We start from the raw sequence: 15,632 nt of genomic DNA, 5'->3' as shown, positions 1-15,632 counted from the left end.
AAAGCTTTCTTGGCTAAATCTAATTTCAGGATTGGGTGGCAGCCACATTTGAGTGTCCCTCCTGAAGGAATTTCCTTCAATCAAGTCACTTATCTATGACTTTCTGAAGTCTAAAGCAGTTCTGGTGGTATGATTTGGAGATTTCCTTTCCAAAATGTGTGCATTTAAAACACATACTTCTATGAGGTAGGAAAAAATCTTATAATACCACACAGCACCTCTCAATAGTCTTGCATACAAGTTGACTCTTTGATCGAAGACATCAACATCACCCATGTAAGCATTGTACAGAGGCCAATTACTTTCACTGATCTTTCCACAGCACCAGAATCATCTTCTCTTGTGGGTCCAGTGCCTAAGAAACTGACAGATCTTCTGTCACAGCATGTCATGCAAGTCAAAGTATCTTTCTGTCTGTAAAGGGAGTCTCCTCTTTTCAGACTTTTTACCTGGTTTGACTTCGCATCACAAATGTCTTTGGGCAGGCTTAGCCCGTACCAACAAGCCAAAGTTTTCCTTTCCTCTAGTTCCTCCGACAGCAGTGTAATAATTATCCATAAACACATAGTAGCCTTTGCCGGTCAAGGAAAGGTTCCTTCCATGACATAACAGCCCTTTTTCCTAGATCTTTCTGGACTACATTGGCTTCCTTTCCAGTATATACCTTGCTCCCTAGAACATAGCCTCTGGTTGATTCAGTCCACGTTAAGGCCTTGATTCCAAACCTGCCTGGTTTTATGGGGATGAATTACCTAAAATGAACTTTCCCTTTGACTTGATCAAGGTTTCATCTACAGCAAGTTGCCTCTAAGGACTGTAAACTACCCTAAACCTCGGTATAATCAAATCCAGCAGAGGCTGAATTTTGTATAACTTGTTGAAATTTGGTGAATCAGGCCTGGGAGCTAAGGAATTATTAGCAGAGTCTGAAGAAATCTTGTTCTTGGCATAGTGGTATCAAAGAATGGGGTGGACAGCATGGGGTCAGTACTCCAGTCGGGAGGGATATTTGCCTTATTAATAATTCCCACACACAAATATATAACAGCCTAACCTTTCATTTCTTCCACAGACACTGGATACCACACAGACTTTTCTGCAGCTCCTCGTTTCTGATTCGCATACAGATTAGTCTGAGCAACTAAAAACTCCCATACCTGACGAGTGGAGAACAGATCAAAAAACCCTTTGCTCAATGTCAAAGATCTAATGTTTACATTTGCTGCCAATCCCACGAGTTCACTGAAATCAATATCATCCCTTCTTGTTATTTCTTCGCTCCATGCCGGTACTTCTTCTTCCTCCTCTAGGTCTTCATCATCCTCACTTTCCAGTTCTTCAGACTCATCCCCACTAGATTCTGCAAAATCATCGGAGTCAATCTCTTCTTCTGACTCGCGATGTTCCCAAACACTGACACGAGCCAAAGGTAAATAGTCTTCGTCGATAAATTCGATTTCCACATCGTTTTCATCAATTCCAGAATGCTTCAGGTGATATTCCTCACCCCGCGATTAAAAAAAAAACCGCACACAAGATGCACTCGAAATTTAAATTTTAAAATCTTTTATTTAAACTCACTAAATCTCACTACCTCAAACTATTCACCACAATTGATCGTTAAAATGACCTCGTATATTTCTATATCTATGTATAAAAGTTAGGAGGGAAAATTTGCACTAAAAGACTGACAAAGGAGGCGTAAACTGTTAAGGTGATTGAAACCAAGGTTGCGATTGGTTGATTTAAAGCGAAACTTTGAATGTGATTGGTTTATTGACCTGTTCGAAAACAAACTGTCCAGCAACAACTTGGCAAGTGGATAGGTGGAAAACAGGAGTTTTTTTAAACCGACCACTATCGAGGAAATTGTAATTTTTATGATTACACGAGTCACAATAATGATAACTTTCGGAGTGAAATTCTTTCTAAGGCACAGTTGCTTGGTGTACTTGTATGGTACATTGCTAATTAATCATTGCTAACTTGCGTTTATCAGTTAACTCTACGATTAAAAAAAAAAAAAAAACGAGAAAAAAATTGTTTTTCAGGGAATGGCTGAACCGGATATTCACTTAATATTGATAAGAACACAGGCCTGATAAGGCAAGGAAACAGGTGCGACTTAAAGCTTAAACCGCTGACTTGATTATTCCGCAGGAATTATATCGTTCAGGTAAGGAATTTTTTGCGTCTTGAAAGAACAATTTTTGCGGTTCGGAATAACTGAAACTTCGACTAACTATGCAGCACATAAGCAAGAAAGGAAACAAAATTTCCACATCTAAATACTTTTAAAATTTACAGCGAGGAAAGACACGGTAGATATTTGTATATTGTTATTTTCAAGTGAGTTCGAGTTTGACGAATTGAATTTCAAGTTTAAGTGTCGCATGACTTGAGTGTCCACTGTAATTTTTTGCAGGGATTTCACTTTGCGGATGGTATTTTCCACTAATCTAAAGGTTTTATCTTGATGGAACACAACACCAAATTCCCCGCTAAACAAACACATTCCACGCTGCAATGCGTATGTTCCGCAAGAGGTCACACATGACGTAAAAATGTGATAAAAACGAAAAATGGCACACGAGGTGCTGTGATCTAATACTGTATAGACCCACGCCAACATGGAATCTATTTGTTTTACGAGATAAAAAAGCGAAATGTTGTTTATAGTGACGACATCCATGCGTCTGTTCCTCAATAGATCATATTTAGGAACCATCAAAATCCCTGTTTAATTCAACTAATCGTACAAATTTAAAGGGAACCAAATGATCAATAGGTGAAAGGGAGAAATTTTTAGCAGATAATGGGGGCCTTATGCTGTAATCAGCCATCGAATATGAAATGAACGCAATCACCCTTGACTTATCGATATTAATTTGTTCAGAGATAAATGACACCTTTTGGTTTCTACTGGGGCATAAAAAGTAACCCTAAGAGCTAAATAGTCGTATTACAAGGGCGTTCTATTGTTTTTATATTGTCTCATTGGAAGTATGAGGTATGACTTGCAAACATCAGTTAACGTGGAGTTGTTACCTTAAATAGAACATCTCTTCTCACCATAATCATCCTGAAACCATTCAACCTTTAAAAATATTTTGACTATAGATTTTGGCGAAACTACAGCTTTTGTTGCAGTAATTAGATAGAGAAAACAAAGGGTTTCGTTACCCGTCATAATAAGCCTCACAAACGCGCACTTAATGTCAGATGACCTACATGACCCTAGAAATCTATCTTCGGTAAACCTCTAGTTCTACTAAGCAGAACAATTTGTTTTCGTTCTCTTGCCGAGCTGGATACATTTTGCTCTACTGCAGTAAACCCATTCAACAACGCAGTTAAATTTCCTTCATAGTCACTGGGGACTTAAGGAAGACCACGATGGCGACGGGTGTTACTAAACCGTGGATCGGCAGACCGCGGAACCTCCACAACCACCGGAACCAGCGGAACCATTATTTTTTTAAAAAAATAATAATAATAATGAAATTAAATGAAATAAAATAAAAGCTGAAAATACTGTAACATTATTCGAAATTTCGTTTACGGGTATAAAAAAGATAAAGAGAGAATCTTATCTACCGTGACTACCTTGACGTCCAACCACAGGACATCCAAGCTCCAAATAGCCCCTGTAAATATGCAAATATGTTCAAAATGCGCAATGGGGGAGATATAAGGATTTGCATGGAAATGGAAATAAACATTTATGCTCTCAACCTTAAAAGATCTGAGCTTGTTCTGAATAAGGATTAATTTACCCCGCTTAAGTGGTTGTCCTTTTGCATCACGTGAATTTCTTGGGCTGATTTAGGGAAATTCGGTTTTACTTCATTTGCTTAGCACTCTACATAATCCTTTCCAAGACAAATTTGTGAATAACGCCAACTAAACGAATCCACTGGAAGCAAAACACTGTGAATTCGCGAGTCCGGACACCCTGATCACCCCGATCACGTTTTTATTTTCAATTCAACACGACATCCACATGTTAAGCCGAAGTAAAGATGTCTTACTGTCAGAAACAGTTAACGAATCAAGCTATTGGCGAAAGTCTTAAAAGAAAATCATAATGTTTTTCGGCAACGTTTTACCACACGTCGCCATGGTGACACCTTAAACTCCCTACCGATTGGGCTAGTCTGAGAGGAGCCTAATCGACCGCTACGAAGGACAATAGTTGAGGTTTTCAGCTTCCTACTAGGCTAGTACTGTTGTATGCTCTAAACTGTGAGGGAGGGGTGAGCTAAAAGCTCTTAAATTGTTGTACCGCAGGGAGACGCAGTTAATAAGTACGTGAAAGATGGCTTCTTCTTTTTGTCGTTATTCTTAATAGGGACCATGAAAAAACAACGTCGGCGACGGAAACGAGGACATGGCAAAACAAAAGAAATAATGAGCAGAACAATAGCTCGGCACGTGCGTTTTAAACTATGTACATTTCTTAGCCGTCCTCTACAAAATAACGTGAAATCATCAAAATTTGCGTGGTCTGAGAAATGAAACCCCGAAGGCAACTTATTTGCTTCCATTTGGAACTCAACGCCGCTCTCATACGTTATGCTGAGGTTAACTTGCGGCGCCATAAGAGGTGGTAAACGCATCCAGTCATTCGCGAAATTCCAACTAAAAAGATATAATCATTTTTCAAATGGACGCCTTCCTTGGTGTTGCCGTCTTAACTAAAAGTCCCTAGTATACTTATAATAAATACGTAGGGTCTTTGCACTGCTAAAATACGTCCATTTTGTGTGGCTCTTTTCAACTAACCGTGTAGACAAGTTTTTAGGAACTTTTGCATATGGATTTCGTTGGTTTCTTGCAAACAGGACATATAAATAGGGCTGCTAAGACACAGACACGAGTGAAAAAATAAAGAAGAAATAAAATAGGCTTGTTCTGTGTACTTGAACCTTGGTGACACATGCGAGAGAAGGACATTGCAACGCTGCAATTAACACGACTCTATCTGATCGCATTTAAAACTGAAAGGTGTCAATCCTATTGACCTGACAATATTCGGGCCGATCTTCATCAAAACATCATTATCAAGCCCCATTCCTTGAATGAAGAGAAATATGTACCCCACAGGCAGCACAAGGTAGGCCTTGTTCTTAACATAAGTTTGGAGATAAGACTGCAAGTCAGTACGCTTTTCGTCTGAAATATTTTAAGGTTCTGTAAGCTCTTCAATAAGAAGTTATTTCCCTTTTGAGTTTGAGGTTTAAGTGAAACACAGTTTACATTTATTTATTTGCGAGTTAACCAAGTTGCGTGTCTTTACCCACTATCAGAGGGCGAACTGAGCAATTACCATCACAAAAGTTCTCAAAACATCGGATAAAATTGCGCTTTTGTTTTGAAAATAGATTCCCTTGTTGTGATACAATGGATCTACTTCAAGCTCCCCGCCCCTTGGCGCATCTCACTGAATACTGGTTTAACGAGCGGAGTGTAGGTTACTGACCACCAGCTCAATGGAAAGGAAATCTTCAAGTGGATTCTGGCTAATGCTCACCACAGTTGTGATAGTTCCTTTAGGCTTCCTCGCAGAAGACGTAGCATCTCAACGAAGAGGTCGCACAAACTGCTCAGTATCCACTCCGCCCAACACCAAGCAGCCTGGTAATACCTGCTTCGTGAAAGCCACATTCGCCCGGTGCAGTTGCATATATACTGAATTAGAGATGAGCCTCTGTGCAGCATGGAAACTATCAAACAAGACCTCCATAAGGGTATTCAACCACTTCATGAGAGAACAGACTAGTCGCCCTAAAGCGGCGCCCGTGACGGGAAGTTGCACAGGTTACACAAACATTATAAATAACTTGTACGGAAGCGATAACAGTGGTCTTAACTACCTCAAGGACCAAGAGGCAAAGTTTTACGGCATCGACATGAGTTTCTGTGAAGATATGTCTCAGAACAACCACCATGGTTGCAATTACACTCTTGTACCGGTCACCAACTTCCACAACAACTCCGCCGAAATGATTTTTTTTTACGTGGGTTCCTTCTCAAACGTCTCCCACCACATGATAATCGGTAAACACTACCAGATGAGCACGGAGAAGTGCCAAGGGCTTGGAAACGCGTCTGAGGAACAGCAAATGGCTATTACAATGACCAGCACACAGAAAACGTGCAATGGAAACCCGCCACGCAGTTCTGGTATCATATTATTTGCCTCACCCATACTGGAACAGATGGTTTTCTTCTTCTGCGTGATCATCTATCTCAATTCTTTTCCATAACGGAGTCCTTGACCTATTATAACACTTCAATTTCACGATATTGAAACCTAATCATTCGCGTATTTTTGGTGAATGTAATTGAATACAGGATATAAGCTCACGCCGGAGACATTTATACTGATGTTCCAATCAGGATGTTTTGTGCGTAAACATAGGAGTTTCCTTATGCCTACGAATAGTCATGGTCAGAGATTCGACTCCTATTGAAAGCAATCTTAGTTTACTTGTAGCAGGAATTCAATAACTTTTAGCTTCGTTATCAGAAGAGTGAGAAGAATGGACGAAATGCATGCCGTCACAAGAAGAAAAATTAACCCTTTAATTCCCATGAGCGATCAAGATAGAATTTCTCCTTACACTATCAATACAATATCAAGCAAACAAGTGATGAGAACAAAGAAAAATATCACCTAGGCGACTAGTAACTCATCCAATACTAAATTCTCGAAACTAATATCACTAGAATTGTATAGCAGACAGTAAGGAGAATTACCAATGAGATCTTGGGAGTGAAAGGGTTCACGCAGAGCATGGAATAAACAATAAACAGTAGAATATCCTCGTTTATGTACTTTGAACTAATTAATCTATTTGTTGTTATGATAACTATAAATCTGTTATTATCAATAAATTCCAAACAACATTTCAAATGTCATGCATACTAAGTACAAATCTGTCTTTCTAGATCAGCTCATACGGGGGAAGAGATACGTTTTCCTAAAAATCTCCATGTTAAATTTCGAAAAAAATTATTTTCACTGCCATTCCAAAATATGAGGTCAATAACAAAAAAGATACCTATATACATTCAATGTACCACTGTAGGGATGGCGTGCTCCCCCTTGTTTGTACTTACAAATACTGTTAATTCATACATCTTCTTGAAAATTTGAGAGAAGTTTAAACTCTATGCTAAAATCGAAAAAGGTCTTAAAAAATACTACTTTTTCTTCACATTCTTACGTGCCTATCTGTAAATAAGATAAACTGTTGAAAAATTTTGCTACCTTTTAATGTCTACTCCTAAATGGCGCATTCTAACGAAACAGCAGTTTTCCAATTTAACGTGGAAGATAATCTTGGAGAGCATTCAAGGATTTGGTTTACAGGCTCTCTGATTGGTTTAGAAAACCTACGCTACTTTGCCAGCCAATCAGAAACAAAGCCATTGCTTAGTCATTCGCGTTTTCCCGCCTTTTCCCGCGCTTGAAGCTGATCACATGTGTTGACTTTGGCTCGTAAGATATTAATCTTTGTTTTGATTTTATGGGTTTGGTTTTAATGACACTTCACTAAAAGAAAACTATTTCAAGAAAACAGGGAAATTATAAAGAGTTTGCCTAACAGTTAACCCGAACACACTGTGATATTGAACTGTTCCTTTCCGATTCAGGCCACATCATCATCCTCTGTCCATAAGCCTGCTGAAGTATTTCCAGTTTGCTCTTTCTTTACGTCTTCAATTATCATTTTAGCAATTTTCCAAGCCATTTCTTCTTTAGCCTGTAATAGAGAAGGAAAAACTAATTATGATGACTTTACACAAAAATTATAGTCTGCATCTGCTAATTTGGTTTTACCAACTGAGATGATAATGTAAATTGGCCACTGTAAAGAGTTTCTAACACTCTGATGCCAACACTCAATAGAAACTCTTCACACGTTGGCCAATTCACATTACTGAACTCTGTTGATAACACCAAATTACCTTGCAAGACCCCAACTGACGCAGCACCACAATTTTTATAGAAACTTACCCCCTTCATGCATCAGCTAATACTACCAATATACTGCTTAATTAGCAATAGCCTAAATATAATGTGACACTAAATGACTTTTACCTTATCTTCTCCTCCAGATACCAACTTCCTTAAGGCCTTTCCAAGCTTGGAAGCTTTAAAAACATCAGTCAATCAATCAATAAACAAATCAATCAAAATATCAGCCATACAGCCAACAAGCCTGTCACTCAGTCACCCTTTAACCCTTTACACCCTAACATCAGTATCTAAATTCTCTGTACTCTACTCTGTACATTTCCTTTAGAACTGATCAGGAGAATTCGTGTAGAGACGAAAGCCTCTTAGGCTGGCAATAATTTCCTTTATACTCATGATCTTAATGAATGCTTTAGGAGCATTAATTTAGGGAGAAAATAGATGCGGGTCACTGTTAAGGTAGTTGCACTCAAGTAGTCGCAGTCAAATGTGGACAGACATCCACCTTGGAAAAAGGAATAAATGCCTAATAGCTTGACAATTGTGAAGAAATGGCCAGTAAAAAGAGGTTAGCAGAGGTTTAGCTGTACTTTTGTTGACTGATAATTTTGTCTTTAGTCAGGACATACGCACCTTTGGAGGTACCATTTCCTCTGTCTGGTTCAGGCTCAAAGACTGGTTCAAAAATTCCAAACTCATTCACCTTGCCAAGTGATAGCCTGGAAGTGAAATAAATAATTGCTACACTTAAATGACCTTTTTACGAGGCATCTTAGTGATAAGCTGTCTTTGGACAGAAGCTATATAACTTGCAGTGGGCAACTCAACATTTGCTTAAGTTTTTTCCTGGAGACATACAATGATGCATTATTTCAAAACTAACTACTTTAAGAAAAAAGCCTAAAGCAGAGAGGAACTTCAGTCAAAAGTGACAAACAGACTTCTCCCAGGGACCTACCCAGCATAAGGTCTTTGCCAAAGAGCATCTGGGTCTTCTGTAAGATCAAGGTCTGAGCCAAATGTTGTCTTCACTAAATGACTATTTTCATATGTGTGAGTACCAGGTCTCCTAACATCATCTTCACTTCCAACAGAGGCCGACAGGGTCTGGGAGGATTGACTCTCACTAACAGAATTGAGCAGCTCTGTGAGGTACTTGTAGTAGATTGGGCTTGTAAGGAAACTTGGGAAAAACACCTGAAATTCAAGCCAACATACTAAATTAAAAATACATCTACAGGAATAAACACATTTAACAACCAAAATATTTCACCCTTGAACTCCCAGAAGTGATTGAGAGGTAACATCTCCCTATAATATCCATACACTGTCTAGCAAACAGGTAATGAGAATATTTAAACTTATCACATAGAGGTTGTTTTTCTTGTACTAACACCAAATTCTCCTGACTAATTTAAAAGGAAATGTGTAGCAGCTAGAGGGGAGAATTAACAATCAGATCTTGGGAGTTAAAGGGTTCAGCCCCTGAACCCCAGTACCTTTCCTTTCTTTTGAACAATGTTCGACCTGCATGTATGAAAAATTTTAATGATTTTACAGAGGAATTTATATGAATATGAGGAATATTGGCAATGAAGTATAATCATTTGTCTCGCATTGTATTCACTTCCTACAGCTGTATATGAATTGCTGAGTCTTCATCAGGCTTGAAGGTTGACTGGATGCATCTCAACCTTATGAACCATTATTCTCAGCTGTGATTGAGTTGTGTTTAACAGCTACAATTGGCCCATTCATACCCTCAAGAAACCTGCCATGTGCTATTGAAATTTCACAATCCACATTGGCATTACACTTTTAGAAAAACCATCATACCTCCCTACAGGAGCATAAAGTGCAACCCTTTTTATGATAAGAGGAATATGTTCACAGACATTATCACTATAAAATCCCTTTGGGGGAAATAAACCCATGAAACTATTGTTTTGTTTGGGTAGGCAAAACACCAAAGAGGTAGGAACAAACCAATAAGGGGCAAGGATGGTGAAGGAAGGAGCAGATTAATGTTTTCAGAGGTTACAAGGAACATCAAAAATCTAGGACAAAATATTTCATGATGGATGAACAATGTTGAAACTCTTTTATCATACCCATCAGATACTGGGTTGTGGCTAAAGCCAAGCATCAACAAAACATTTCACCTTTCCAATATGGAATTAAATTTCAACAAATTCTCAGCTATTTCTTCTATAATATGATCGAGTGGAATACCTCCTCAAGAAGGCAAAGGACATGTTCCATGGGTTTTGTAAAGCATTCTGGTAGAGGGCCACCTTCACGACAAATACTGTTCTCTATCTCAATTCTTGTAACATCATCAAAACCAAGAGGTACAGTTGCTTGCATGGAAAAATACCTACAGTGGTTTACAAATGCATCATAAATTCAGCATTGTGAAATGTTACAAAAGATTGGGCAATCTACCTTAAATATAAGTCTGATGAACCACGGATAAATACTGACATGCACATGAATACAAGAGGAACAAAACAATAGAATATTAAAAAGTAAACATTATTCTTTAGTTCATCTCAAATCTGCTCTTGTTAAGTTCATATTGTTTTCCTTGTTCACCTTTTTTTTTATTCTTTTTCATCATGTATAGAAATGAAAGTCAGTCTTGCAAACAAAATAAATTCATCAAACGCACTATTCTTCTTCCTTGCAGTGATGTTTTCTAAGATTTCCACGAAAACCTTAGGTCAAGGAGCCATGACCTGAAAACAACCCACAATGCCTTCCAAGGTTTTCACATGCATTTTTGTGTTTTTCCCAACAAGCTTTTGGCAAACAGCTGTATGTAACCATTTGTGGAAGTTTAAATCTGCTAAATTGCCTGTGAAACTAGACTAATTGGAAATGAAGGATGTAACAGTACACTTACTTGTCATATATAATCATAGCATCACTCAGAGCATGCTGTGCACTGTACTGGTTGATTTGGATTTGGGATTCTAAGTGAGACTGAAAATTATCTGCTGTTAGCCAGAACTCCAGCATATGTTGAGTTCCTTCTTGTTCTAGATACTGAAAAGGAAATAAAAACTTGGTTGACTATCATTTCTTTTAGGCCTTCTACTTTCAAATTTGTTGACAACCTAAATCACATCACAATAAATTTACAAAAAGTACTGACCTCCATAAAATAAAACATGGCATTTTGATTGTACAAAATGTCTGAGAGAAACACTTTTCCACTTGTTAAGATATCAATTTGATGCTTACAATAAAAAGGACTGGCAAGAAAAGCAGGGAAGTACCTATAAAAAAAAGACACAAACAACAAGATCACTATGATTACTGGTAACAGGACTAAGGAGTCCAATTTGGTCTCTAATCATATGAGTGATTAACAAAATTGGATGAATGTGAAGTGAGAGTCTGATTTGTTAATCACAAGTAAGATTACAGACAGAATTGGAGGACACAAAGTCCTGTCACCAATTAATTAAGACTATGACAAAATTTCAGAGAGAAACAAGACATCAGTTATATGTTTTCACAAAAAAAGAAACAAAAGTTATCAGGGAAATATGCAAGACAACAGCATGTGCATGTGATGCCTTCTGTCCACTTACACACATGACGGATTAACTGTTCCTTTAACTGTCCCATCACATTGTCCAATGACAAGCATGATATGTACACTGTCCTATTAGTGCTCAAATCAGGCTGGTGTTAACCAATCACATTCAAGAATGTTATTATAGTTTTGATTAATACCCCAATATCATGATTGAATTGGATTGTGACTTGATTAGATGGTGAAAGGAAAAATGAAATACTGCATACTTCTTAATGATATCTTCAACAAAATGGTAAAATTGCAACAATGAAAGCAAAGCTTCAGAAATAGTTGCATTCACAAGGCCTTAATACAATCCTAAATACTTTCAATCAAGGCTTAGCATATCACATTAACACTTCTTTAGCAATGTTAGCGATATTGATATAAAACATGGTTGTATAAAAGACACCAAGAATGAAAACTTACATTCTTTCCATAACATCAAATGCAAACTTTTGAGCTGGTTGAAAGGAATCTGAAGAAATCTTTCCATCTTCACTGCAGATATTAACTGTTTGTATGCGACAAAACAGAATTACAACCTTTTCAGATATTATAAATCCTATTTAAAAATCAGATAGAAAATAAAAGTCATACGACTCACTTTCAATCTGTCTTCGAATTGACTCCTCCAACCCTAATGGATTTGATGCTTCAAGTGAAATGTACTTGCTATAAATACTAATAGCATCTATGACAATACTTCGTGTTCTTCTTCGACGAAAACTATGTTCTCCATCCTCAAAGTCTGGTGTTAAATCAAATGTAACTTTAGATGTTCGCACTCCATCTTTCGTCTTTAAAGAACCTTGATTGTTGACCAGTGACTGATTACTACAGTCTGGTTGATTAATACCATTTTCTAAACTACTATTCATAATTGTCTGTTGCTCATTAGAGCCAAAGGATTCATTAGATCCAACAGCACAATTGCTGGTTTGTTTGTAATCAAAGTTATGTCCACAGTGATTACATACATCCTTCTTTGACAAGGAAAGGTTGATCAAATGTCCACAGTTTTTGCACAACAACAAACTATCACTAGCATCCTTTGAAATGGAATGAACAGCTGAGAATGGTTCTGGCCTATAACCAGTGAAGTCACCAAATCCATCATCCTCCACAGAGCGCAATTGATCTGTTGTCCCACTTGAAATGTAAGCACCATCTACTGAATTTTTTAGAGTATATAACTGAGAAGAATCAGATGTGCCGTCACTAGTATCTCCGATGGCATTAACACATTCCCCTTTTGAAGACTTTAACTGTGACATAGTATTTATTCTCAAACGATTTATAGTTGATAATTTGAATGTCTCTACAGTAAGCCAGAAGTTTAACAAATTTGTGGCATTTTGCTTTTGCATGTATTCCATGAAATAAGGTAAAACACTGTCATCCATGAGCACTTCCACTAGAGTCTTGGACAACTGTGACCTTCTTCGAAATGTTGCCACACACTGGAATTAAAAAAAGCAATATTTAGTGTTATCCACAAGTTGTATACCCCTAATTAAATTTCCCAAATTATCCTTTCTGTAATTCAGAGGCACAAACCTGCCCTTTTCAAAACCTCAACAGTGCATTTCATCTTTTTCTTTGTAACAAAGCTAAACCCTTTAACTCCTAGGAGTGACCACGACAGAATTTCTCCTTACAAATCAGTACAATATTAAGCAGAAAAGTGATGAGAATAAAGAAAATATCAAGAAGGGAGATTATCAATTGGTCCAATACCAAATTAAAAAAAAAATTTTTTTGCCGAGCCAATTTCACACTGCTCTGACCTATGATCATTTCCACATCAAAACCTACTAGGCTTGCCCCTCTGAAAAAGAAAAATTGTTGTTTCAGGGAGATCCCCTGCTCCAACTTCTACATGCACAACAACCTCCTCCAAATCACATTAAAGTGCAGTGGAAAAATATATTCCAATGTAATACCTTGGCAGACTTCTTCTTTGAAATGCTTGCCAGCAACTTCCTGCATTCTTGAACTATAGAGAGAATAGAGCAAAGAGAGTGCAGTTAAGGAATTTGCCAACTATCTACTATATAAATTATTGGGCCAATTGTCAAATTAAACAAATGCCACTACAAAGTGCAAGCAATTTGACTTTGGATGCCACCACTACAAATATTTAAGATCTTAAGCAAACTCTGATGGTAACTGCAAAGAGAAAATGGCAAAACAAAAGATCTTGTGGGAAGAACAATAGCTCCGCACAGATGGTACATTTTAAAACTTTGCATATTTCTTTGACCGCCTCTGCATAAGAAGACTGTAAAATCACAAAATTTTCCATTTTTTGAGGACAGAAAACCATTTTCCATTTTGAACTTGATGCTACACATACATGTTATGCTTTAAGTTCCAAGGTATGGTGATGTAGGATTTTTTTTTTATGATAACCAGTGCAGCAGCTGTCGGAAAACCACAAGTTGAGGTTTGTGTTTAGAGTCAGATTAATAAGCAGCATTCAAAAGGAAAGACACCATGGTCAAATTTGTAGCAATTTTTGACTGGATAGGTTACAGGGAAGAAAGAATAATATAACCTCTGGAAGCAATTATTGTTCTTTGCTACAGTTTACAACACTTACTCCTGATCAAGTTATTTCTTCCATCTCTGGTTTCAACTGGTGCAACTGGCTGCTTATTTTTTCCTTTACTTTTTCCAGGTTTAGAGTTCTTCCCTTTTGCCTGCTTATCTAAAAAATTAAAAAACAAAGATTATACATTACACTTAATCTCTCCAAAAAATGGAACATCTTAAAATAACCTGCCTAACCCTAACACTCACATCTAAAATACCTATCAGAAAAAGCATTCAAAACACTGCTTCATGATCACGCATTCCCAGGTCAAAATGTGGTAAGAACAAAAAAATAGCACATAATGAACAGCCAAGTGTGTCAATGATGTTCTCACCACAATTGACATCTTCAGTGATCTATGACTTAAAAAACCCATGGTGACATAGAAACAATCAAAACTTTTGTAAAATTCAGCTTATAATATAATTGAAAACTTAAAACATGTCCACATTCCACATAATAATTACCAATGATTTATTGTAATTATTGCCATGATTTGATGAATAAGACTTTGGAATAAACACCATCATTGATTACATATAGCTACAAAATGCCCTAAAACTTTAATTGAGGCTGCAGTATTTAACCTAGTAAATTATATATTGGCGCGATGAATTCAGCTTTTTAGAGGACATCAGCAGAACTAGGACAAAATGTGGACTGTGTTACCCCAATCTGACAACTGACAATTTTCATTAGAATTTCATTCCTTGACTTTTAAATTGCATAATAATTTCTTCTTTCAAGTAATCATCAGAAATCCTCGTTCATAAATGCAACATTAAGATCAATACGCAAAATGTCTGAGAATTAATTTTTATTGCTAATTAATCTTAATCCAAAATCTACAGCGCAAGGTACGTAGTTCACGATAATACAAGCTGCTTAATGAAATAAGATACATGTTTGTGAAAAATTTCTCAAAATTTTTTATATACCATACTGAATGCTACAGCGAAGAGAAAAATAGCAGTAGAGGATGAAAAAACAGCTGACTGTATATAGTACGAAAGACAACGTGCTCTGGTTTGTACTCTGTCAACTTAATATGTACAGTACACGCTGAGTACTCGCTATGTTAAAACAACCTCCTTTGCAAACTTTGTTCACACAGCCACTTCAAAAATCATATTTACGACAAGACGTGAATGTGTGAGAAAATATTGAAACACAAGGAACGTTTAAATTTCACTTGCAAAGGCTTCCGTTTTGAACAGGGTAGGCTAGCCGCGGAGTAGATGCTTACCTTTGGCTGAAGGTTTCCTCGAAAATCGCAGCATTCGAGCAACGAATTACCTTCTATATCCTTGGAAAAGTATATGCGACCTCCAGCGCTGAGTACAAGGCTGTCTCCAAAAAAGAAAACATTCCGAAAAGCGACGATTTCCGTGTAACTATTCCGAAGTTACAGACATGTCTGCTCTGAGCATTTTCAATATATTGCATTAACAAGATAAACA

General features: G+C 37.3%; 1 protein-coding gene and 1 pseudogene across 1 annotated transcript; both read right to left on the bottom strand.

Moving 5' to 3' along the window:
• Positions 1-221: 221 nt before the first annotated feature.
• On the bottom strand, positions 222-3,081 carry LOC131776051 (piggyBac transposable element-derived protein 4-like; annotated as a pseudogene).
• Positions 3,082-6,567: 3,486 nt separating this feature from the next.
• Positions 6,568-15,630, bottom strand: LOC131776074 (A-kinase anchor protein 10, mitochondrial). Its single transcript, XM_059092217.2, has 12 exons — positions 15,419-15,630; positions 14,179-14,286; positions 13,520-13,572; positions 12,181-13,036; positions 12,003-12,087; positions 11,145-11,268; positions 10,893-11,035; positions 10,220-10,364; positions 8,946-9,184; positions 8,621-8,706; positions 8,111-8,163; positions 6,568-7,772 (listed from the first exon to the last, which is right to left on the bottom strand). The coding sequence occupies exons 1-12, from the start codon at positions 15,450-15,452 to the stop codon at positions 7,659-7,661; spliced, it is 2,040 nt and encodes a 679-aa protein (XP_058948200.2). The 5' UTR covers positions 15,453-15,630; the 3' UTR covers positions 6,568-7,658.
• Between the last annotated feature and the right edge of the window lie 2 nt (positions 15,631-15,632).

This window comes from Pocillopora verrucosa, chromosome 2 (assembly GCF_036669915.1).
Source record: "Pocillopora verrucosa isolate sample1 chromosome 2, ASM3666991v2, whole genome shotgun sequence".
Classification (NCBI taxonomy): domain Eukaryota; kingdom Metazoa; phylum Cnidaria; class Anthozoa; order Scleractinia; family Pocilloporidae; genus Pocillopora; species Pocillopora verrucosa.
This window is presented reverse-complemented; position numbering and strand designations above follow the sequence as displayed.

Coding starts and splice junctions, on each gene's coding strand:
- LOC131776074 (XM_059092217.2), bottom strand. CDS start 15,452: ATGCTGCGATTTTCGAGGAAACCTTCAGCCAAAG. Junction 11,036..11,144: donor CCATGTTTTATTTTATGGAG/GTCAGTACTTTT, acceptor TTTCCTTTTCAG/TATCTAGAACAAGAAGGAAC. Junction 8,164..8,620: donor AGGAAATGGTACCTCCAAAG/GTGCGTATGTCC, acceptor ATGTTTTTAAAG/CTTCCAAGCTTGGAAAGGCC.